At 40.6% G+C, this 23994-nt stretch overlaps 1 protein-coding gene across 1 annotated transcript in view; it reads left to right on the top strand.

Annotated features, from left to right (window-relative positions):
• tex264b (testis expressed 264, ER-phagy receptor b) overlaps positions 1-23994 on the top strand; it is a 45187-nt gene that overhangs the window by 11791 nt on the left and 9402 nt on the right. Inside the window, exon 3 of the mRNA XM_033625930.2 lies at positions 21603-21768. Within this exon, the coding sequence (XP_033481821.2) occupies positions 21603-21768 (166 nt within the window). The remainder of the gene's footprint in view (positions 1-21602; positions 21769-23994) is intronic.

Here is a 23994-nt window from a genome sequence, read left to right as displayed (position 1 = left end):
CTGTGCTTTGGTCTGATGAGTCCAAATTTGAGATCTTTGGTTCCAACCGCCGTGTCTTTGTGAGACGCAGAAAAGGTGAACGGATGGATTCCACATGCCTGGTTCCCACTGTGAAGCATGGAGGAGGAGGTGTGATGGTGTGGGGGTGTTTTGCTGGTGACACTGTTGGGGATTTATTCAAAATTGAAGGCACACTGAACCAGCATGGCTACCACAGCATCCTGCAGCGACATGCCATCCCATCCGGTTTGCGTTTAGTTGGACGATCATTTATTTTTTAACAGGACAATGACCCCAAACACACCTCCAGGCTGTGTGAGGGCTATTTGACCAAGAAGGAGAGTGATGGAGTGCTGCGGCAGATGACCTGGCCTCCACAGTCACTGGACCTGAACCCAATCGAGATGGTTTGGGGTGAGCTGGACCGCAGAGTGAAGGCAAAGGGGCCAACAAGTGCTAAACACCTCTGGGAACTCCTTCAAGACTGTTGGAAAACATTTCAGGTGACTACGTCTTGAAGCTCATCGAGAGAATGCCAAGAGTGTGCAAAGCAGTAATCAGAGCAAAGGGTGGCTATTTTGAAGAAACTAGAATATAAAACATGTTTTCAGTTATTTCACCTTTTTTTGTTAAGTACATAACTCCACATGTGTTCATTCATAGTTTTGATGCCTTCAGTGAGAATCTACAATGTAAATAGTCATGAAAATAAAGAAAACACATTGAATGAGAAGGTGTGTCCAAACTTTTGGCCTGTACTGTATGTAAGAAAAAATTGAAAATGGCTATGCTCTCCGTTCTCAGAACATGTTTTTATTGTCTGTAGAAGGAGTTGCACTCCTTGGTTCCTCTTGGCTTGACTGTTGCAGGTTTTTTGTACGTTTTTATGGTTCACTTGTAGTATACAAGAACATACTTTTTGGCTCTGCTTTGTAGTAATCTTACTTTGTGTTTTATATTGCTTGTTTAGAGCTGTATATTTTAATTTTGTATTTTGTTCTGTGTTGTCTGTCTGTATCTTATGTTGCTGCCTGTCTCGGCCAGAACGCTCTTGAAAAAAAGATTTTCAATCTCAAGAGGATTTTCTGGTTAAATAAAGGTTAAATAAAATAAAAATAAAAAAATGTTTGGGTCCTGGGCGGATCAAAAAGTGACAAAACAGCATTCAGATTAAGTTCTTAATAATTTACAAAACACTGAGTGAAACAGTCTACCTTAAACCTTCTCTTCCCCCCTCTCTCTCTCTCTCTCTCTCTCTCTGTCTCGCTGTCTTTATTAAACACACACACACACACACACACACACACACACAGGACAGAAGGACTGAGGTGACTCAGGTGACCCACGCATCACTAGGAGTGACATTAGATCCTAACTGGGAAAAAAATCTCGGGAATAGGCTGAATTTGTCTGCTATACTCACGACAAAAGTAATGAGTAACAAGCCCATTTAAATTTCTGTAATTGCATTTGCGTTGTTTGATTCGAAAAAGTAATTAGCTACATTTCTAGTCACCAGCAAAAGTAGTGGAATTCCTGAGTCAAACACAACAGCACTGGAATGTATCATACTTTTTTAAAAACCATGATGTGTTTTGATAATGACTTTAGTTGTTCTTTTATCTTATCTGTTAGGATGTCACATTCCTTGACATGTTTCAACAGAAACTTCCTTCCTCAGAAGTGTCACTTGGTGGTGGTTGCGACGTGTCTTTATCTCTAATATCAGCTGAGATCAGCTGATAAAGACGTGCCACAACCACCACCAAGTGACCCTTCTGAGGAAGGTGAAAGTTTCCGCTGAAACATGTCAAGGTATGTAACTATAAAAGAACAACTAAAGTCATTATCAGAAACTGAAGACATAATGAACACCATTGAACCATAATGTGTTTTGTTGAAACTGTTAGGGAGGTGTTGATTCAAATTAATTGCCATTTTAGATGCTGTACTTTCTGATGTTTAGAAATCATGTTGGTATAATAGGGGTGGACAAAATGCACAACAGCCTTCAGATTGATCACAAAGTTTAATTAAGTCCTCTCTAAAACATTTTCAACAAACTGAACCTTATAACCTTCCTGATGGCAGAATTTGCAGCAGGCTGTTTTTAGTTGAAGCCGTATGTGTGAAATAAACTTCATAAACTGAGGGTATATAGTAAATGTGCTAATTGCAGTAACCGTCAGACTGTAGCTTCTGCCTATAATGTTTCATGTGGGTGGCTCTCTGTCCTCGTCCATTAATGCCCCTCCAGCTATTAGTGATACGCAAGTCTCATATTGACCTGTTCTGGAAGATGGCAGACTTAGAGGGCGGAATATTTATAAGATTGTTCAAACCATATGTCTGTCTGTAGGATACCTCTGAAATGTGAGTTTATTTCCATGCAATGTAATAGACAGATAGACTTTGGACCAAAAGGAGAAAAAAGATGTAAGAGTTCTGGATCTTGGATCTCAACCGCTGGACAACACATTTTATCCCCAGTCGTGAAATCCAGTGGGAGATGTGATTCCAAATCATGTGGTCAAGTTATGAGGCCCAGGAAATGTAAAATGAATGAATTTTTGGGGTGTAACTGGCAGGTTGGACAGTTGTTCAGTGCAGGTGGACTTTGCAGCTGTTATCTTTTTTCTTTCCTGGCTCTGCAGATTTGCAAAGTGGTATCGCACTGCGGTATTTTGTTATTAAAAGAGAGCTATGTAGTTATTTGAATATAGCTGTGGGACCTTGAGTATCAGTTCAACAGGGATGATGTGGTCTCAGACTGCACAGTGCAACATCTAAGTCAATTTTATTGAGAGAATTCACACTGACATTCAGTTTTTACACCTTGCAATATTCAATACACTGTAACCTCCTGGAGATTGATTCTCTTGCATCACAATATTCACCCAGAATGCACCTCTATGCAGATAATCAGAGTTTTCTAAGAAGCAGCGTTGCCCCCGCAGGCTGAGAATTAAATCCTAATAACATTAGTCAACACATTCACATATTGACGTTCAAAGACTGAGACTTAAATATACTGTTAAGAAAATCCAGGAATTTCTCAACCACCAATTAGACTATGTCAAACATCTAGTGAAGACTGAAGACTAATCAGCACTATATCTAAAATAAAAATAAAAATAAAAATGCAAAACTATATGAAAACTACAAGAGGGCAGGTGTGTCTGCAACTGAGACATGTTGGTGAAGATTCTCAGTCATCAAGGTCATGGTAGTCCTAAGTGCTTTATCATAGGCAACTGGACTTGAGTTTATTGCCGATGTTTCACCTCTTGGGTGAGAGGTAAAATGTCTTCAAAAAACTTGGCAAGTGCAGTTGCCTACGATAGCACTTAGGATCTGCAACTGAAAATTTGTTAGAACATTTAAACCGGGTAAAATATCTTATCATGCCGAGTCTTTGGGGGCTTTGAAATGCTTTTTATGGGAGTAGTTGCTAAACCCAAAGCAGATTAAGGAGTTGAAGTGTCTGCTAAATGCAAGCATGAACGGAAGTTGAAACATCATTCGAAGTTTGAACACTGAAGATAGTTCAAGTGTCGTTAAAGTTGAAATGTAAGCATGAAAAAGAGTTGGTTAAGGGATTTAAGGAGTTCAGGTGCAATTGTTTTTGAAACTGCTGAAGTCATATTAAGCATTTGTCCTGAAGCATACTTTGAATAGAAGGACGTTAATGATTTTTAAGTGCCCTGTACACTTTAAAAATAGATTATGAAACACTGCAACAGAGACTTTTACTGTATCAAATTCGGCAACAGTATTTAAACTAAAGCACACATGGCTCACGTTTAACAGAGCAGCACAAACTGTTCTAAATGGGGTATTAGTGAACAGAACATGCTGTTGATGGCTGACACTTTGAATATCCCAAGTGGTGAGACCTTTTCAAACAAGCTCATCAGCATTTAGCATGCCTGGCTTGTCATGGCAGAATGATTTCTGTCTGTCAGACACTTTGAGTCGCTGCCCCACGGTTGGGCCTGATATTTGCCTAGTCAGACCATCGATCGGCCCCAGTGTTTTTCTTCTGTGCCTTGGCTCTTTAGTGGTGGGCTACATCACAGACGCCTTGGCATCTTGAGATTTGATTCAAGCACGGTGGCCAGGCCTTCAGACCGGATTGGGGACTGGGGTGGGAGAATAATATTGCTGACATTCACAGAGATCTAAAGGTTTGTGAAAGGCAGACGATGGAACATTTGTTCGCTTCGGGGCACTGAAGTTTCTTGCCAGCACAGAGGTTCTGGGCTGAATATAAAGCAAGTTTTTCTTTGTTCCTTAGAAATGGCCTTTTTTAGCAACTGACACACATGGTGTGACAGTGATCATAAAGTCTTCCTTACATGATAGAGAATGAAGCCTCATTTTTGGGGACATAAGGTGCTGCCTCCCACAATTCTTATTAGTGGGTGAGAGTGATGCAAAGCAGTGCACAGATGCTAGTCCGCAGGGCCTGTTAAACATGCAGACTTTTAGCTAAAGGTGACGTACGTCCGGAAAGGTCAGAAAAGGTTGTGGGGTTTATATGCTGGACAAAATAATGGAGGCAGTGACATATGCTGGAAGATTTAGAGTGGTTAAATGGTAATTGTAATTCTGGTAGTGCAGAACTTTTGAAATATTCTCATTAAGAAGAAAAAAGACATAATAATTCAAACCGTTTATTCCCATTGGGAAGGGTTAGGCTCCATATGGAGGAGAAACTGAAGTTAAATTCAAAGCACTGCATACTGTTTTTATTTATATCCAAGCATTCGCTGGTTGTACATATTGCTTTTGTCTGTTTCAGTTGTAACTCATGACACTAATGAGGTGCAGGGATCAAGCCTTATGGTTTGGATGATTTATTAGCAAACTGTCAACTTCTATAAAGTCATTACTTTCCATCCACAAAATTACAATCTTGCATGAGCTTCTGTCAGACAGGAACTTTTGTAAATGCCTAACCTTTTGTGAGTCTGTCTCATTTACATTCAATAGAAAAACCTTTTTGTTGCCACCTGCTGTGGCGTCTTTCTTTCACTGACCACATTTTACTTCATTTGAATCCACTGAAGCCCAACTTGTCCAATAAATTGCACATGCACTGTGGCATAAATTAAAATGCAAATAAAAGATAATTGCATACACAATGCAGCTCATTTTAAATATAGAGTGCATGTCTTAACATTAAAAGAAACAACACATTTATAATAAACCGTTATTATAATAGTGTTATTCACATTATAATGATAAATACTATAAATCTCTGTTGATGACCCAGTTTCCTCACAAAGGATAAAAATCCATTAGTTATCTTATACTGAAATGTGGTACTGCATATTGATTTGAATTTTTGTTACAGTTTTTAAAACACCACACTTGGCAGTAGAATTTCCCTAATTTACTATTTGGTTCATGGTCACTTGGCTGACATATCCAGAATATCGTAGGGAACAGGAAGATTCATTTCCCAAGAATAAGTACTGGAGTTACTGGGATGAACTAACTGGGCTTCTGCATCATTATATCACCCAGTCATACATTTTGGGGGATCATGCATTTGGTTGTGTTTGTGCGTGAGCGTGTGTATCTGTCTGTCTGCAACTAATCTTGCAAACTACTGCACCAATCAGCCTAATATTTTGTGTGCACATTTATGACTGCTCAAGCATCTCTCCAGGTTGCAGTGATTCACATTTGTTGAAAACACATGTTTTTTATTGACTGTTTTTATCATCATTGCCTGCTGACTCCTCACTTCTCTTAACTGGGCAGGGGCCATTTAAGATGAGTTGTCCGAAGTTCGTCCAGGTTTTGCGGAAATTGTGTCAAAAAACAAGCCTTTGCATCTGTTGAAGGTCACATTTGACCCAAGTCGTGGCTTAAAAACTGACATCCATAGAAAAGTCTGGTCTCATTTGGAACTGGTGCATCTGCAGATTTTTCCATACGCAATATGTTATGGTCCACTAAAGTTAGGAGTGATACGAGATAAATTCGTCAATATTTTTGTCATCTTGACTGTAAGGGAGAAGGGAGGGAAAATCCACCCTACACAGCTCTGCCACGTTCCTACTGCAACATGTTTTTTGTTCCATCTGCCGCATGGCATCCTACCACAGCAGGAGCATTTTAGAAGCATTGCAGACTTGCAGATTTGGTTGATGTGGTTGATTTTCCTTCTACCATGAGTAAGTGATAAGGCTTTGTAGTTAAATTGTTTCTTTCTTTGTCTGTTTTCATTGTGTATGCTGTTTATATATCCTAGTTTATTGTGCTGTAGCCTACAGACAACGTTAATAGCACTTAAAAGTCCAGTTATGAATGACATGGATCAAAGATTAGTGTTTTAGTGATTAAAAATACATTCATCTTCATAATTATTACATATCTTCTGGAACATGCTGCCACGTCTCTGCTGGAATTACAAAAATTGTCTAGATTGGCCGTGATCAGCTACGGAAGTGCTGGAATGCAGCCGCCTGGTGGAGATCTGTGCTAGTGCACTTTTATAGTTGCTAGAAGCACTATTTCCAACATGCTATTTGTTTTGTCTTCCTTCTTTAATTCTTTTAGTTTATTTTTTCATTCTGTGAATGTTTGTGCACATCACACCTGCTAAATATCGCAGTTATCCCTCCTAATCCTTTTGTCTAATTCCCTCCTGTCTTGTAATCACAGACAACAGGCACTGTTTGTATTTAAAATCATGTGAACTTAATGAGGAGTATTAAAAATGAACTAAACTGGCTTAATTACTCTTTATGCAATGAAAAGGAGAGTAAAAGCTGAAGTTAAAGAGCTTAGATGTTCTATTAGCAGGTGTTTTTCTTTTGATGATGACAAAAAAAATTAGTTTTAATATAATATAGTGAAATCAATATCTCTGGTTATGTTGTTTTATTTTTAACCCATTAATTATATTAACGTACAAAACCACTGGGCCTCTTTCATCAGGTATGTTGCGTCACGATCCTGCGAGCCAACTCTTCCCACGGGACGCTCTGTGGAGTTTGCCCGTCAAATGTTCAAACATGGCTTTCATCCTCCAGCAGCTGGGAATCTACTGTTGGTGTTAAATGTCACATCTACATATGATTGATCTGATTCAAACTTTATCCTCTGTTGCACTGTCGCTCTGTATCAAGATCAGGCAGCAGGGTGTGATTACAATTTAAGAAGGGTAGTTATTTTTAGATATGGGACAAATTGTTTTGTGCCAGCGGCCATCTTATCAATCACTTAGGATGTGAGGATCGAGCAAATGCTTAAAAGATGTACGCTGTATACTTTGATGTTTTCAGTCAGTGATTGTGCTGTTAAACCTGCTCCCTGGTTTGTCCTGCTGATACAGTGAAAATATGTTAAAGAGAATGACTGGAGGAGCTCTCTAAATAACAACTACTGTGGCTGGAGTGTTTTGACTCTCAAATGAATAGGCTACTTGAGGCACATATGGCACTGACTCATTACCAGCCGGCTGCAGTAGGACTACAATAACCCAAATCCCTCAGGAATCATCCTAGTAAATGGTTTAGATTTCTAGAAATATACGGACAACTGGTGGGGATAAAAATAGAAGTGTATTTCCTGCACTCAAAAGCGAACCGGACATCCTGTGAAATCACCTCATAGTGTTAAATCTGCTGCTGATGCATTTGTGATTGGATGATTTACCAAAGCAACGTCCAAAAGTCTTTCACAAATTGTAGTTTTAGCTCCATTAGGACCATGTATTGCATTCATAAAGCTCTGTCCAAAACCTGGTCAGTTTGTATATCTGTGATGTGGCTCTGCTGGGTAGAAGAGAGGCGCACAAACACATACACACACACAAACACACACACACACACACACACACACACACACACAGTCATTCTCTTATGCCGGCTAAAATATTCCAACAATTCGGTCGTGTCTTTTGTTGAGATAGACATGCAAATTAAATGAATTTGCTCCAGTGTCCTCTTGAGGGATTTTGTGAAAAGCAATCCAAGAGGCAATTTTGAACCATTCAAGTATGAGTCGGACAACAGGGTGGGGGCACCTAACCAAGGTGCAGAGGTTTGGGACCTCACTGAGCTAACTAAAGAAAATGGGAAAGATAAAAAAAAAAAAGAAGAGGCTTAAGACTTAACTGCTTTATTCAGCTCAGTGACTTTCAAATAGGCCTTGTTCATTTGTCAGGGCTGAATAGGTCTGTGTAAAGACTGTTGTTGCTTGAGTGACACCTGGATTGTTCGTACAGCCAACGACTACTGTCACTCATTATGCCGTCACTCCCTTTGAACCGCTTCTTTTCCCTTCAGGGCTTTGAAATGAAATGAAGACTATAAAGGGGCTGCAGAGATACGATGTTCCATCATTCCCTCCTCTACGTGAAGCAATAAGAGTCTTAGAAAATGTCTGAAAAGACTGTAGTACTATTGAGGAAGCACTATTGTAGTTCCACTGTGTTGACATTCAAAATAACCATGTGACAAAGCAAAACAGAAAAAAGCAGCAACACAGCACTGATATGAGGGGTTTCATTGGATGTGGTTGGAGAAGTGAGGGGAAAGAAATAAAGAGAAAGCAATTTGCTAGGGAGAGGAGGGTCGTGTGCCACTGATGGAGTGCTATCCTCCGTAATCTTACAGATTACGGTCATTAACACACAGGCTACAGGAAGCCGCCAAATGTCACCCTGAATTGCACGTTCTGCGTTGCCACTGAGTGCTAGTGTTGGCTTTTTTAAGTGCCCCTTGATGCACACATTTAAGTAATCTAACAGCAGGACCTAAGGAAAGAGCTGACACTATGTCAGCGAGTGGCAATTTTGATCTAAAGGTCACTGTTTCACTTTTTCTCAAGTTGCTGAAATCACAACTTCATTTTACACAGAAGTCTGTTCACAAGTCTGAGGTAGTGGGCCTACAACTGCATATGTAACAAAAGAGAAGCTGCTTGAGGTCTGATGAACTGCATCAAATGAGTCAGCGACGGTCCGGGATAAAGACTACAATTTTGAAAATGAAAAATCTGTTGGTGTGAAGTTAGAAAGAAGTAAATTCACCAGACCTCTCTAGACCATTCCACATCTCTGCTTGAGGCCAGCGGCTCAAAGCTACATTAGCAGCTAATAGCATGGCACAAGAGAATCTCCCACTGAGCTGCATGGTCAAGTTGCAATGTGGGTAAACACAGGCGCCAGGTTTAGACAAGAAGGAAAAGTGTGTGGAACTAAAAAGGCAGTGTCTGTCATTCTGCTGCATCCATTATCAACCCAGTTTCCAGAGAAATGCCATTGTACGTTTCTGCGTTCTTTGGTGCCTGAAAAACAACAGGTTTTGTTAGCCCTTTTTAAACAGGAATTGTGCAAATTTGCAGGAAAGCTCAATCAGTCTTCTTTCAGCATTGGCAGTATAAAAACAAAATCGGAGAGTGCAGCAAAATGCCGCCTGCCTACTTTTGTTCATACAGAATGTGGGTTTTTCGGGGCAATGGGGGGCATGAGCAAGTAACAAAACCTGTAGTTCAGCGTGTGACGTAAACAACGACGAACTCCAAGGGAAGCCGCGGCCGGTCAGTCCTTTGGCGATTCTCTCGTAAGTCGTGACCGTCATTTGACGGTTAATGGCCTCTTCATTTGCGAGGACACGGAAGGCGCGCAATTTTTTGTCTCCCCAGTTGCTCATCTTTACAGTAGTGTCTGTCAAGTTTGTGTTTCCCTCTTGCTACTAGTACTAGCTGCTCATTCCTGCTATCAGCTGTTTCCTGTTTATCCACCGCCAGTGGGTCGCATGTGCGGCGTCATCAACAGCTCCTCCCACAAGTCATCAACAGCCCTTCCCATGGCGGAAGGTCGCCTTGTTCTTTTTAAACCAAAAAGGTTCCGCCAATATGTCTACCCTAGGAGGCGGAAAATTGGGCACCTCAGATCAACTCACCAATCTGGCTCTGTGTGTCTAAACGCTCGCAGCTTGCCGGCAAAACGGCCCAACGTTCACCGAAAATCTGGCAGTGTAAACGGGGCTATTGCTTGTTGGTCTTTAACAGTTGTGTGCAGTGGTCTGCAGCCTGGCTTAGGTGTCACACCATCCATCATCCCCTCCACCTCCCAGTGACAAAGTCAGCTCACATACTATGTCACTGTGGAAATGTTGATATGACATGGTATGAAATGTGCAGTTGTAAGGTGTTTGTAGTCTGCAGAAGCATACAATGCCAACATTCTCCTCTGGCGACTGGGCTGCAATTTTAATCTAATTTTTTTCTGTCCATGGTGAGGCCACTGTTATAAGAGTGCAGTTTTAGTTGGTGGAGTACTCTTTTAATACCGGTGTGGAAGTTAACGTTTTGGCATCGGTTCAATTCCATTTTCCAGTCTCTGTTTGCAATGTCCTGTGGAATAAGATAGAAGACATGGTCTTGTGGTCATGTTATCTGTATGAGAGACAGTCACCGTTCCCTGCAGCCACTGAAAGCCTGCTGTCATTATCAACCATCAGGTGAATATTACCTTTGAAGTCATGTTAACTCACTGCAGTTGGTAGTGTCCCTGCAGCATTTACCACCAAAATATGTCTTGGTTTTTCATTTCTGAAAAGCCTGTGTGAAAACCCGAGCTTTGATGGATGTTATTTTTCTGTTGGTACATTTCCTTCTCTGCTGCAAGTATTACACAAGAGAAATCTGTTGCATATTTCTTCTTCATATTCAGTGAACCATACAGACTGCAATCTGAACTCAAATATGCCGGAGCAAATATGACCAGAATGACCCTGAAATGGCACTTGGACTGAGACAGCAACACTTCAATATGCTCTTGTATTTCTCTTAGGTCTTGTTGCACATAATCAGTACCATCACTTAATAACAGTCATGGACAGTAAAACTTGTTTGGTAATGTTTATTCACACATGCACACACACAGAAAGTTGTAAATATGACTAACACTGTGTGCCCTCTGCAATCTGTGTACAATTTAAGCCTCAAGCGGTTTGACCTTAGTTGTATTTTGTGGATGTATATTTCTAATGGATGCTGTTCATCTGTGAAACCAACCACAAACCACAGATAACCTTTGATAGGCACAGTATAGTTTCCTTAAAGGAAGAGCCTAACACTTATGCATGTAACACTAGTTTCCTGCTAAGGCTGTCTTATAGTAGGCTTGGCTATATTTGTCTTTGGCTTCTTTTGCTTGTCTTACAGAGAGGCCAGAATTTTCAATAAACTTTCTCAACCTCAAGCAGCCATAGGGATCGGCTGAGTTTTGTAAAGACAAGAAAAACGGTGAAGGAATTTGACGAGATGCAAAAATATTATACAATCTCTACTGTAATGATAAGAGAAAAAAAATATGTACATATATTTGCCATTAGAAAACACAGGCCATGTTTTTGGGGGGACTCTTTTATTGTCCATTTTGTGGAAATGTTGGTAAGAGAGGAAACCCTACAAGACTTAAAACATGCATGATAATTAAAGGTGTCCTTTTGAGTTTTCTTGTGAACAGACAGAAGTTATATTTACATTCTCTGGTCCAAACCAAAGCTCAGAAACCTTTTATGTAACTTTTAATTTGAAGAGGGGACAGAGGTCCCTTTGTGCCAAGTTAAGAACTGGTACCCTTCCTCGGGCTATTGAAGTGGGCAGATATAAAGGTATTCTGGAGGAGCATCGTTCTTTGTGATCTTGATGTTGTTGAAGATGAATATCATTTTCTGTTTCATTGCCCTTTATACTGTGATTTAAGAAACCATCTGTTTGGAAAAAATTCAGTGGAAAAATCCTGGTTTATTTTGGTTGTCCGAAGGTGAGATGTTGCGTTGGCTTTTTGATGAGGAGACCTTTGCCTTGGCAAGATTTATAGAAAATGCTTGGCAGTTAAGACAGAGAACATTGTACCCAACATAATAAGATGTTTCTGTTATGGAATTTGGCTGCTCTGAAATGTTGCTTTTCCTTCTGTGGACTTTTTGTTATTGATCTGTCATGTGGCCATCCAGGCTGTTGTTCTGTTTTAGTGTCTTGTAAGCCCATATGGGCCAGGCACCACTTGGTGCACGACACTTAAATAAAATCAATCAATCAATCAATCAATCAATCACTGCTACTTATTGAAATGCATTGTGTGTATCGTTGGGGTCTGACAAATCTGGTGAACACATTTCTTTTCTCATTAAACATTTAAAAAGCATATTTCTAAAATTATTTAAAATTTGTTATTTTGTATATTAATATTTACATCCCAGCGGTCTTCCTCTTCACTGTCTTTGTTGGTGCATTGCTGCATTTTGTGCCGTGTTACCGTTACATGTTTATCAGTGGAATAGTGTGAAATCATTGCCAGGATTGTGGATGGTGTGCATTTGTGTTCTCGTACATGTGCTTAAAAGAAACACAGTGGGGACTGACTCATAGAGAAATAGCTCCATAATGCAACTAGAGGGTCATAAAGTCAGCAGGGAACATTTAATTATGAAATTTGTTTTCTCCCAGGCATAAATGTGGCGATGAAGATGATGGACAATCAGACACTTATAACAACAACAATGTAGTAACTAACTAACTGCCAACTAATCCTCTAGTCTTGTTGGCATATGCATGAACACACCCTGGATTAATGTGTCTTAATACTCACATTAACATGCGGCCATGTGGACAGTGTAGCCCAATCAAGTTACCATAGTGTCCTTTTTAAAAAACAAATCAAATTATGATCTATGAATGGTGTCCTTTTTTGGTTTAAAGTTTCTGTATGTAACTTTCAAAAACTTATTATTAGTGGCACTTCTCTCTGAAGCCGTTGAGTGAACTACAGTCAGCATCTTGTTGCAAGCGCTCGCACTCTGTACGCATGTGATTGACCGGAATTGTGTTGATAGAATTCTGCAAAATAAATTACTCTCACATAGAATAACATTACTATCTGTAATGGTCTTACATTTCATTTGAAATGTTGGTTCAATGATAAGGTAACTAGTTTGCTGTTTGAAAATTACTGTATCACCTAACGCTACGAAGCAACCAACGTTAGTAACGTTAGCCTGCTAAAACTACAATATCACAATATATTTCATGTCAGTGTTTCTTCAAGGACTTTTTTCAACACCGGTTGCACTCAGTTTGTGATATGAGGCACAAATGAGACAAGAATTAGCCAGGGCACCCCATGGTCCTTTCCCCTCACTCCCTGCCACTCTGAGACTACTTCACCGGGAGGAGAGTGGATGGCAGCTCTGGAGAAGGACTTTAAGTCAATGAGTGTAGCAGCTCAAATTCAGCCAGTGCAAACTCCAACGTTAAGTGAAGGTCCATCTTAACGCTGCCACGGCAAAATGTATATCACAGAAACAAAGCACGTGTGGACTCTGCTGTACTGGGGGCTGCTGTCAGGTCATTTGTTGACACTAGCGGAGTCCATTTCCAAGCTCATATTGCACACTGTTGACATTGTAGTGGAGCTACAGAGAGGCAAGGCACTCGGGAGTGACTGAGATAGTTTTTGAAGTTATGTTATAATCCATTCACCCATTGGTAATATAAAATGATTCATACATGTAAAAAGTTACAAAAAGAACCTTTAACGTTAAGTTGTGGGCATGTTAATGTGTCACTGATGCATTTTGTCTGATGCTGATGTCTGAATAGACATAGCTTGACTTGGTGAGTTCAGAGTTGCTGTTTTTCTCGCTCACAAAGAATTGTTAAATTCTACTAAATATACCTAAAAACAACCCGGTTCGCAGACTATCTGAATCCACTACAATGGCTGGGAGCACTTTTCTGCCACTACATTCCATCAGCTGTCCTCTTCACTGCTGACAACATGTTGTTCAGTTCCTTTTGCCTTTCTCCTCAGGAGACAAGGGGCCATTGTTGAGGCAGAGGTTGTTGTTTGTATCCGTCTCGGTGCTCAGAATGATCATTTGTCGGCTGTTTTCCTCTCTGTTTTTCCCATCTATCTCCCCGTGGGCAGCAGATCTTCACTTTTCTCCATCAATTTTTCACTGTCTTTGTCTCATCTAGGCTGACACTCTAAGATACAGGAGGTGCAATGCCTCCTGGGACTTGGTGTCACTCTGAATACTGCTGCTTTTAGACACAGTCAAATGCAGGGAAATGTTAATAGTTTTGATTTATTCCCTGAGCAATATCTGTAATATATTATTCTCCACACATGCATGAACTCTAGCAGATAATTCAGTTTTGGTCTGTACAGCTGTACACCAGAGGATGAATTAATTATTGTATTGCTGTAGTTTGGGGGTTTTCAGTAAATTCTTGCAGCATATATTTGCCACATGAACTTAAAATATATTTAAAAATGATTAAATATTATCACAACTAAAACTCCAATAAGACTACTGCTTCCCTCATGATATTAATGTTACTTTGTGGTTCTACTTGGGCAGCATTTCCTCCACCCACCTCCTTCCTGTGTTGTTTCTGCAGCATATTAATATGTCATCACCTCATGGTTATCACCATTATGTGTGAAAAGGCTAACTTCTGTTGCAACTTAGGTGTGTTTTCTGTTTGACATGATGCTGTGGAGAGGTCATTCTTATCTAGACACAGTTTTGTGTCTTCTCTGTTTCAAATCTTTTGCAAGTTGCACATTTTTGGGTTTTAGACTGCTAGTTGGACAAAAAGAGAAAGTTGGAGACATCATTTTGGACTGTGGGAAAAAGTGTCTGACATTTTTGTACTGTTTTCTGACATTTAAGAATAAAGAACTAATTTTGATTCAGGAAAAATATGGTATGCACTTGTGGGCATCCCTAAAACGAGCCGCAAGATAAATGGGGGGATTCATGAAAATTTCGAAGTGGATGCAATTCATCAAGAGCCACCTGGGAAAAGCACGTCTTATTTCTTTGTGTGTTGGGAGTTAATGGCTCCTCTGCAGAACCACCACGGGTAGCTCATGCATACAGTACACTTTATTTATGTCAGGCTTTACTTTGGTTGTTGTGCCTCTACAGTACCAGCACTTTCTTCTTCGTTGAAATTACTCCTTTGGTGCCCAAATGTATTCACTATATTTGTCACACCTTCCCAGAGTGCCTCTTTATGCGCTGGTAAAATATCTCCTCTTTGAGGCAGAGAGCTCTTTGGTGCTGTCTTCCCCACCAACACTTCCATCTCCACACTGCAGAGAAATTTACTCTTCCTTTGTCTATCACTGAATTGCGGCTCGTGAGGGAAATTGCAGGAAAGCAGATTAGAAAAATGCACATTTAGCAACATTCCTTAAGAGCAAGACTCACAAATAACACTTCAGCCTTCATTTCTTAAGTAGGAAAAGCTGGGAAAGTAAAGAAATAAACAAAAAATACACTAATGGGAAAAAAATACGTATTTTGTGTCATTGACTTAAAGCAGAGCCTCCATGACTTTCTAGGAAAAGTAACAAAAGTGAAAGTGTATAACTAAGTTAGCTCTAAAAATACCCAATACAGTTTTATTTATTTATCCAAGGGCACATGTGATGTATTTGCAGAGTAGTCCCATGCAGATGTTGCTCCCCAGGCTAGGAACCTGGAAAGAGGACACTTGCACATCCTCTTCTTCGTGTCAACCATCCTTCACCACTTCCCTCAGGACATGTACTGCAGAGTGGCTACAAATAAAAATAAATTCACAACTAGCATGAGAAAGTACTTCAGAGGTGATTAAAGGGCTGTGTGTGTACGCATACGTGTGCCTGTTCGCGTGATGTTTTTGGTAATCCCCTGGACTCTACAAATTTCATTCATATTTAATTCTTTGTTGATGGTGATTTTCCTTCACAATGTTTCAGTACAACAAAGCACCATAATAACAAGGTTTATTTAACTGTGACATTTGAATTAGCTCAGTAATTAAGCTTTCTATAACCCATTAACTGAGCTTCCATGCTACCTTTGAATGGGTCCCCATGAATTAGCTGTGGCGCAGGCCGATGTGTCCCTGAAAAGCATGTGAGGGGAAAAATTTATGATACATGACGCACTCAGCATTTCTAATCATGGCGAGGGTGGTCTTCAGCAACACGAGATGTCTATGTAGACTTGAAAACATGAAGCAAAGGTGGATATATCCAGTTCTTTAATCAAAGTAATGTGAGGTCATGCTCTGTTGGCCCCTGTAATTTCCCATGTCTGTTCCTGTAATAATGCTACAACGCAATAATGTTTTCATGCCTGAGAAACAAAATATCTTCCTGTTGAAAAATATGGCCATTTCTGTGCCGTGGAGGATGTGAAGAAAAAAATGACCTTACTATGACCCTGTTATTCTGGATTGCCTTAAGTGCTCTCCTGGGCTCCTGAGGCCCTGACGCTGCAGGAGGAGAGTTTGGAGAAAATCAAACAAAGATCAATAACTACACCATCCTCAATCCCCTACCCAATTACAAATGCCTACCCTGCAGCCATTCCACCGCGGGTCTAATTATTTGCCTGCACTCCGTCCCAGGTCTTCTGTTTGTAAGACACTGACCTTCAACGTATAGTTAGCGTGACTGGGTTAGACTGTTGTTTTACTCACTCAGCAGTGACTATAAGTGATAGCTTTAGGCTCCTTGTGTGGGTGCACAAATAATAAAGGTATCCTCAGGGCTTATCATAACAGAATAAATAAATAACACTGTAGAGCTGCAACTAATGATTCTTTTCTTCATCAGTTAACCTGCTGAGTATTTCTTGTTTAATCAATTAATTGTTTGGTGTATAAAATGTCAAAAACATTTTTTTTTTTTTTTTTTGTGGATGACCAACAGTCTAAAATCGAAAGACATCTAGTTTGTTATCACATTAGATGATTAAAAACAGCAAATTCTTTGCGAGTAAGAGGCTGGATCATTGACATTGCATTGAAAAATCACTTAAAGTAACTTCAGCGTTTGATTATTGAAGTGGTTGCCAATTGACCTTTTGCTAAGCCCCGCCCCTTTGTGATGGTCCAACAAGCTGTCGCAGTAAGCATGGAGCCCACACTGTATCTAACTGCACTCCCTGAAGAAATATGATCATATTTTTGGAAAAATGAAAGAGTGATTCCAGAGAGAAGCAGACAGAGGGGTCTACAGTCTGTGTTTGAAGGATATATTCAGGATGTCAAACTGACTCAGCAGCAACAACAGGTTAAAAAGACAAAGATCACAGTGTAAAAGTGAACCACCACATCACTGGTGACTGCAACAGAACTTCACCGATATTGAACCAACTGTGTGTCATCACAGTGTGTGTGCAGATGAACGGTGTTTGGCTAAGCCTCCGTGCCTTTGCTAGCACCCTGACCTCCGCCGCTGGATGGGCAGGGATCTCCAGGGGAAGTCAAACAGCATTCATCTGCGCACACTGCGATGGCACACAGCTGGTTGTATAACAGCAAAGTTTCCCTGCTTCCCTTCACTGGTTCCTGTACAGCAAAAGCAGCATGTGTATACATTCAGTAGGCTATATCTTCAGTAGCTAGCTAGCTAACCCTACACTTTTCAGGGTTTGATTTTGGTTTTGGAACAGGGAAGAAAGGTATATCTTTTTCCAACCTCTCCAGGTAACGAGTATCATTAATACACGACGTGCCACAGACACAACATTTAGCTCCAAATCCACAAAACCAGCCTGATAATGAAGGAAATCTGAAACAATTGCATTAGAGTCAATGGGGCACAGCTGTGTTCAGACCCTGGTCTGAGCTGGCCCAATGCTATATGTTATGATTGACCAGTCTGCGTCTGGTGGCTGGACTTAGGGAAGGGTCAATTGACTTTCCATCAATCCTTTGATTGAGTAATCAACTAATTGTTTTAGCTCCAGGCTGGTCTGTCTTTCGAATACAATACATGTTCCCAGTCCTGCTCTGTCGTGCAGCTCTTATTTTTGCACACACATATTATTTCATCTGCCTCCCTGTACAGCTGAGATTCGATACTGAGGTCATGATTGGTCATATTCTTAAATGTGTATTGTCTACTGTACATGCTAATAAGATAACAATACAACAATGGCTCTTGTTGAGTGCAAAAAAATCTTGGTTATGTCTTTATTCTTAGTTAAAAGTCTCTTTCTTTTAAACAGCACCTTTAGTTATTAACTTCCAGGAGAACTTTCATGAAGCAATAAAATCTGTAAGTTATGCTGAGAGCACACACTGGGAGAGCGAACCCTCTCACTGAATATTAATACATTCAGAATGAATTAGCATTTAGCATTCCTTTATTCTTCACTCACTTGTCTGGCCATCACTGTTGGTCTGAAAAAGTCAGAAGTACTCACCCCTGCGCCTCTTGCCAAAGAGCAGTTTCACTTTTCCATTAATGAAAAGAACATTTGAGACTTTAATGTGCTAATGCAGCGTCTGCCTCCTGTTTCTACAAGAAATTCATTTGAGGTGAAATGAATTTTTAGTGGATGTTCAGTGCTAAGGCAAACAAAAATAAAGGAAAGGAGTCACGAAACGTTGGAATAATCCGTTGCAAAGGCAGATGCACAGATGATTCATTCAGCTTTGAGCAGAAGCTTGATAACTTTCAACAAGACAGACAACTCGTTTTATTGTTGGCACCGCTGTCACAAAGACAATCGCATCGCTTTCTGTTTTCCTCAGAGCCTAGCGACTACCAACAACACAGGACACACTGCATTTTGTTGGTTGTTCGTGCGTCCACCATTTCCATACTGGGGACAGTACTTCAAAGAACGTACACTGATACTCTTTGGTAACTGGGGATAGCTATAGATAGCTACCAAGGAAAACAAAGGCGCTATCCTCTTCCTGTTTTGGTTGGTTGGTTGACTCACTTCCTTTCTGCTGTAAATTGATCCTTCACTTTCTGAGAGCTCGTACCCACTGGCAGACAGAGTTGGAATCAATGCATACATCATAATGACAACTTATTAAAGCAATAAGTTTGTCTATTTTGACTTTAAAGTAAAATAAAGTGACAAGAAATCTAGAAATATAGTTGCATCAATCACAAAATCAAAAAATGAGTCACTGTGGCGAGGAAAGTAGTTTCAAAAATCATGAAAATGTAAGCTGGAAGCACTGATAGGAGAGTATAAATTGGAGAATTTAACCAATTCTTTAATTTTAATAAGAGAAAATAGCAATGATGGGGCAGCCAAATGGCTTCAAGTCACAACAGCACAAAAAATTGAGTGGCTGAGCAGTGAGTTGTTTTGTTTTGTTTGCATTTTTGAGAAACCCAAATCTGTGTTTAACCTGAAATGTCTTTTCCCATCTCGAAGGACTAATTAGGTCCCATTATTGCTCTGCGCCATAACATACTCGCCGAGGGCTATGGGGCCATTCTTCAGGACCCGATGTTCCCTAATTTCCATCATGAGCTCAGTTTTGTCACAACGTTTCCATTTCCCACAATGTAAATAATAATGTCCCAGTGACATTAGACCTAGGGCCAAGACCCTATAAACACTGCAAGGCACATCCGAAATTGTTGTTATGAATGTTATTATGAATTTGGACATCTTATGTGGCCTCCCTAATCATCTGACCAAAACATTACTAATTCTTGACAGGATGTTGTGAAGCAAACACATGTCCACTTTCCTCATCCTGTGATGAAGTGAAGGCTAAGAGTCCAGGATTTGTATAAAAGTGCCCCTCTCTCTGTTAGGAGGTTCCATTATTGTCTTTTAGGGGTAAATGCAGTGCTTTTAAAGCCCACCCTTGTAATGTTTTGTGCTCGGATCTTTTAAGTATGCCATTAGACAGAGTCCACTCTTATTTGGTTCATCTTATGCTGTTAGATTCTCTCCGGTACTTTTTTGTCTAACTTTCAACACCAACTAGTCAAATCAAATGTCTTGTGCATCCATTGTACTCAATATTAAAGCAAAAAAACATTTTGACAAACCAGAATTTACCAGTGAAATATTAACGCTGAACCCCTCTAAGTAGCTGTTTACCAACCATGTGTGTGTGCTGCTCCTCATTTTCACATTTGATCATTTATTGATAGACTGAACTGCAAAAATAAACCTGTGTGTGAGTGTGTGTGTGCCTGCATGGATGCGTGTACATCAATATGCAATATGTAGCAGTAGCTGATGAGCCAGGCCAATGAGGATACACAGATGTTCCTGTAGGAAAAAATCCGCCAATAATTGATGCCGCTGAAATCACTGAAACTGACAACGTTGTTCCCGCAGACGGCAGCGAGAGGAACGTCACTGCTGTCATAATTGGGCTGAAAGACAGATGGTGAGCGAGATGATAGGCCGGAGTTTGAGAAGAAGTCGGCTGTCTCCTATAAAGAATCTTGTCTGTGTCTGTTCTGTCTGTGAGCCTGATTATCAGATCCTTCGTGTGAGACGTTCGTGTCGTTCCAATAAACAGTAACCTACCTGTCACTGCTTCCACTTTGCTTGAAACTGGAACGTCAGCAAGGGATGCCGTACTCCCAGGATCTAACAAGAAACGATCATAATCTGAGCAGTATCTCATCTTGGAGAGATGTCATGAATTTGCCATAGTGTAAGTAATGATTTATGGTCTAAAGCAGGGGTTCCTAAACTTTTCCATGCTGAGGCCCCCCAAATAGCATGGCTTTATATGTGCCCCCTCCAATTTTCTGAGGCTCCCCTGGCAGCCCCTCTCCTAATTAAAGCTGTAGCATTATTTTAAGCCACACTAAATGCTGTGATCTCTGTGACTTGGCTCACTTTGAACCCTTAGCCCTTTTCACCATGTAAATTATAATATTTCCCGTGGTTAAGTCTGATGTATAATGTCACATCTCATAATAATCAACATCTGGTTTATTAGTTTGTTAAACTGCATCAAACAGCAACAAATCTGTCTCTGGCTGCAGCAAAACAGACAAGTAGTGATGAGAACAGACATCAATTTTGGCAAATTAAAACAAATCACCTTTAAATAATTGATCACATTGAGACACTGCACTGCAGCTGCAACGTGTTTCCGGTAGCGCTCGACATTTAGCATATGCCAAAAGGGTGCAAGTAACAGACATTGGATGTGCATGAGCAGAATCACAAAACAAGCTGTACGAAAGGTTAATGAGCCCGGAGAAGTGGAGTAGTCTCTGTCATGTGAGACTTCCCACTTCTGGAGGAGCGAGGCAAGTGACAGAAGAAGAACAGCATATTTAACAGAAGCAGCGTGTGGAGGCTTAACATTCATGAAGACAGATTGTAGGCCTGGATGTGTTGCATGTGGGGTGTCATGACGGGGTGCGTGTGAGTTCAGGGGGTGGGGCACTGAGGTTCTCACATATGAGATCATGTCATTTTCACTCATCGTTGGACTCTTGTGGGATTGTTGGCATGTCTGTGCTTGTATCTTAGTATGGTGTTTCCTCTGTCCATTACATGTACATGTATGTGCATATACAGTACAGACACATAAAGCACATTTTCCAGTGTTAATAAGTGTTGATGGGACTCTTTTTAACTTCAGCAGCGATGACTTCAGAGTTAAATTAGCACTGATGTGTTTTAATTAGCCTCAATTCTGCCATTAAATTCCCACTTATTACAACGAAACATCCAAACTTAAAAGGATACCTGTAATGTTAATGTATTACTCATTGTAAATCATGAACTTGCTTTATTCTGACCAACTTAAATAATCTCTTGCAGGAAAGGAGGCTGTGTGCACACCCGTTCCTTGAGATCTACAGAGAGGGTCAGATCCAGTTCATGGCCCCGTTGGCCCGGCAGGGAGATTTCTATGTGCCTGAAATCCGACAGGCAGAGAGGAGTCTGTCAGAACAAGAGGAATTGCACAGTGACTCAGAAGTCTCAGGTACGTGTACTTCATGCTGTACTACATGAGCACGTACTATATTTCTTTTGAGCTTACAGGTAAACCTAGTGGGATTCAAAGCCCTGTTGAGGTACAGGACCACAGGCTGGCCAGTGGTACAGCTGGAAAATGGCTGTCATTATACATGCCCACATAACAATTGTCAGAATAGACCCTTTTAAGGACGACGTCACAATGACGTCATTTCATTAGCTGGAGGTAAAACATGACTCTAGGAGTTTTAAAATGTCGTCTTGTTGTGTTATTGGGAGCCAGAATAGAAGGAGTCATGGGTCATAACTTTAATTTAAACACATACCAGCCACCACTGCCCGTCAACAAAAATGAAGACAACTATAGTTAAACGTGATAAGATGAAAGGACTGGACGGAGGCAATCATCAAAAATGCTCATGTGTTCATATCAGGTTAGGGAAAAAGTATTTACTGTAGGAATTAATAACGTTAAGTGTATTAAAGGTCATCATGTCCACCTGATCAGAAATTGGGGAGGTATCAAGAGGAATATTGGATTTCTCTGTAATGCTAACTTTTTAGCACATTAGCTAACATTAGCTTCAATAGCAAAACAAACTGAAAGAAAGTGTTCAAGTGTCGTCCTCCTTTGCCGTCCTCCTTCCTGTGACATCATCCAACCACTGAGTGAGAGCGTACGTGTCGGCTAGTCTAGTCCAGTTGGTCAGTGGTGGTCCCGGAGACTGAGTGACCTGACATGGTGCGTTCATAAATTCAGTCTGACGCTCTACACTAAAATGAGAGCCCTGTTGGTCGGAAAAATTAATGAATGGTTAAGTTAATCACATAATCACTCAGCTGGGCACTCTGCTGCTCTGTCTCCCCAGACAGAGTGCCGAGAGTGGGTTCTCCCGCTCTGAGAGTGCGGTGCTCTGGATAACCCAACGGTACACTCAGACAGCGCTCCGATATTATGAACGGTCCAGTTTGTGCCAGAGTGCGCTTGGAGTATTTCTGAATGTTCCACTTGCATCATCTTTCTTATTTGACTAAAACAAGTCAACAGAACTCGCTAGCTAGCACTAGCTAATGTCTGTGGATAATTGTTTTGTCTCCAGCTAAGCCCCGCCCACCAAAAAACGTCATACTGTTTAGTAACAGTAAAATGGTCTATTAGATCATGATTGCAAATCAAGCCCAGTTTGTCATAAACTTTGTCTGTCTGCGGTGCTGAGCTGTTAGTGTACAGTGTTTTTAGAGCCTTTGAGCTGCTGGTCCCAGCAAGGAGGTTGATGAGAGCGGCATGAGTGAACCAAAATGGTGACCTTGCAGGCTGTAAAACCAAAACAATGAGCTAAAAGATTCTAAAACTCTCACTAGAGCCGAGGAATCCTGCAGAGTCAGGTGATAATGCTCTGAGGGTTTGTCACATTGAGAGACCACTTTTACATTTCACTTATGCTGCTTTCACATGGACTCAGGCAGATGGTAGACAGCAGATGGATAACATTTTCTGGACAGCACGAGAAAAGCAAACAAACAAACAAACAAACAGTTTGACAGATTGGCAGCACAGCATGATAAATAAAATCTTACTGCAGTTCATGTTGTATTGTTTACATCTAATGGAATAAAATGTATTAAATCAAACTATTTTATGTCTGTTATTTTATGTAATTATTCTACAATTGTCCAGTAATTGTCCAGATTGCCTTGTGTGAAGAAGCTACGCAACATCTGGTTATAAATTCCGTCCCAGGGGATGGCAAATGGTTAAAATATTGGCTTTGGCTGGCTATGTGGTAGTCTCTGCTGGACTCACCGAATTGTACCGTCCCGTTCTTGTCCACTAAAATGATATCTGGTCTGCTGTCTGTCTGATTCAATGTGAATGCAGCATTAGTCATTTGACCCATTCGATTAGTGCTGCTTTAACCATCTTAATAGCCACCAAGACACCTTTCAGAGAAATGAAAGTGGCTATTAATACCATAAAATTGTATATAAAAAGTTACTGACATGTTACTTCTGGAAGAAAGTTTTCTCCGTCAGTTCTATACAGTCAACTACTTTATGATGGCCATTATAAAGCTGCATGTTAAGTGACCTGTGTTTTGGCTTAAGCATTCAGGCGTTGGATCTGCTGCTTGGGTGGGACCCAGGGGAATTGGATCTTGTTTCTACTGCTGTTTTGTTTATGAGCAGCCCCACAGAAGCAAACTGTGATTGACACCTTCCTAGGTGTTAATGA

This window comes from Epinephelus lanceolatus, chromosome 1 (genome assembly GCF_041903045.1).
Source record: "Epinephelus lanceolatus isolate andai-2023 chromosome 1, ASM4190304v1, whole genome shotgun sequence".
In the NCBI taxonomy this organism is placed as follows: Eukaryota; Metazoa; Chordata; class Actinopteri; order Perciformes; family Serranidae; genus Epinephelus; species Epinephelus lanceolatus.
This window is presented reverse-complemented; position numbering and strand designations above follow the sequence as displayed.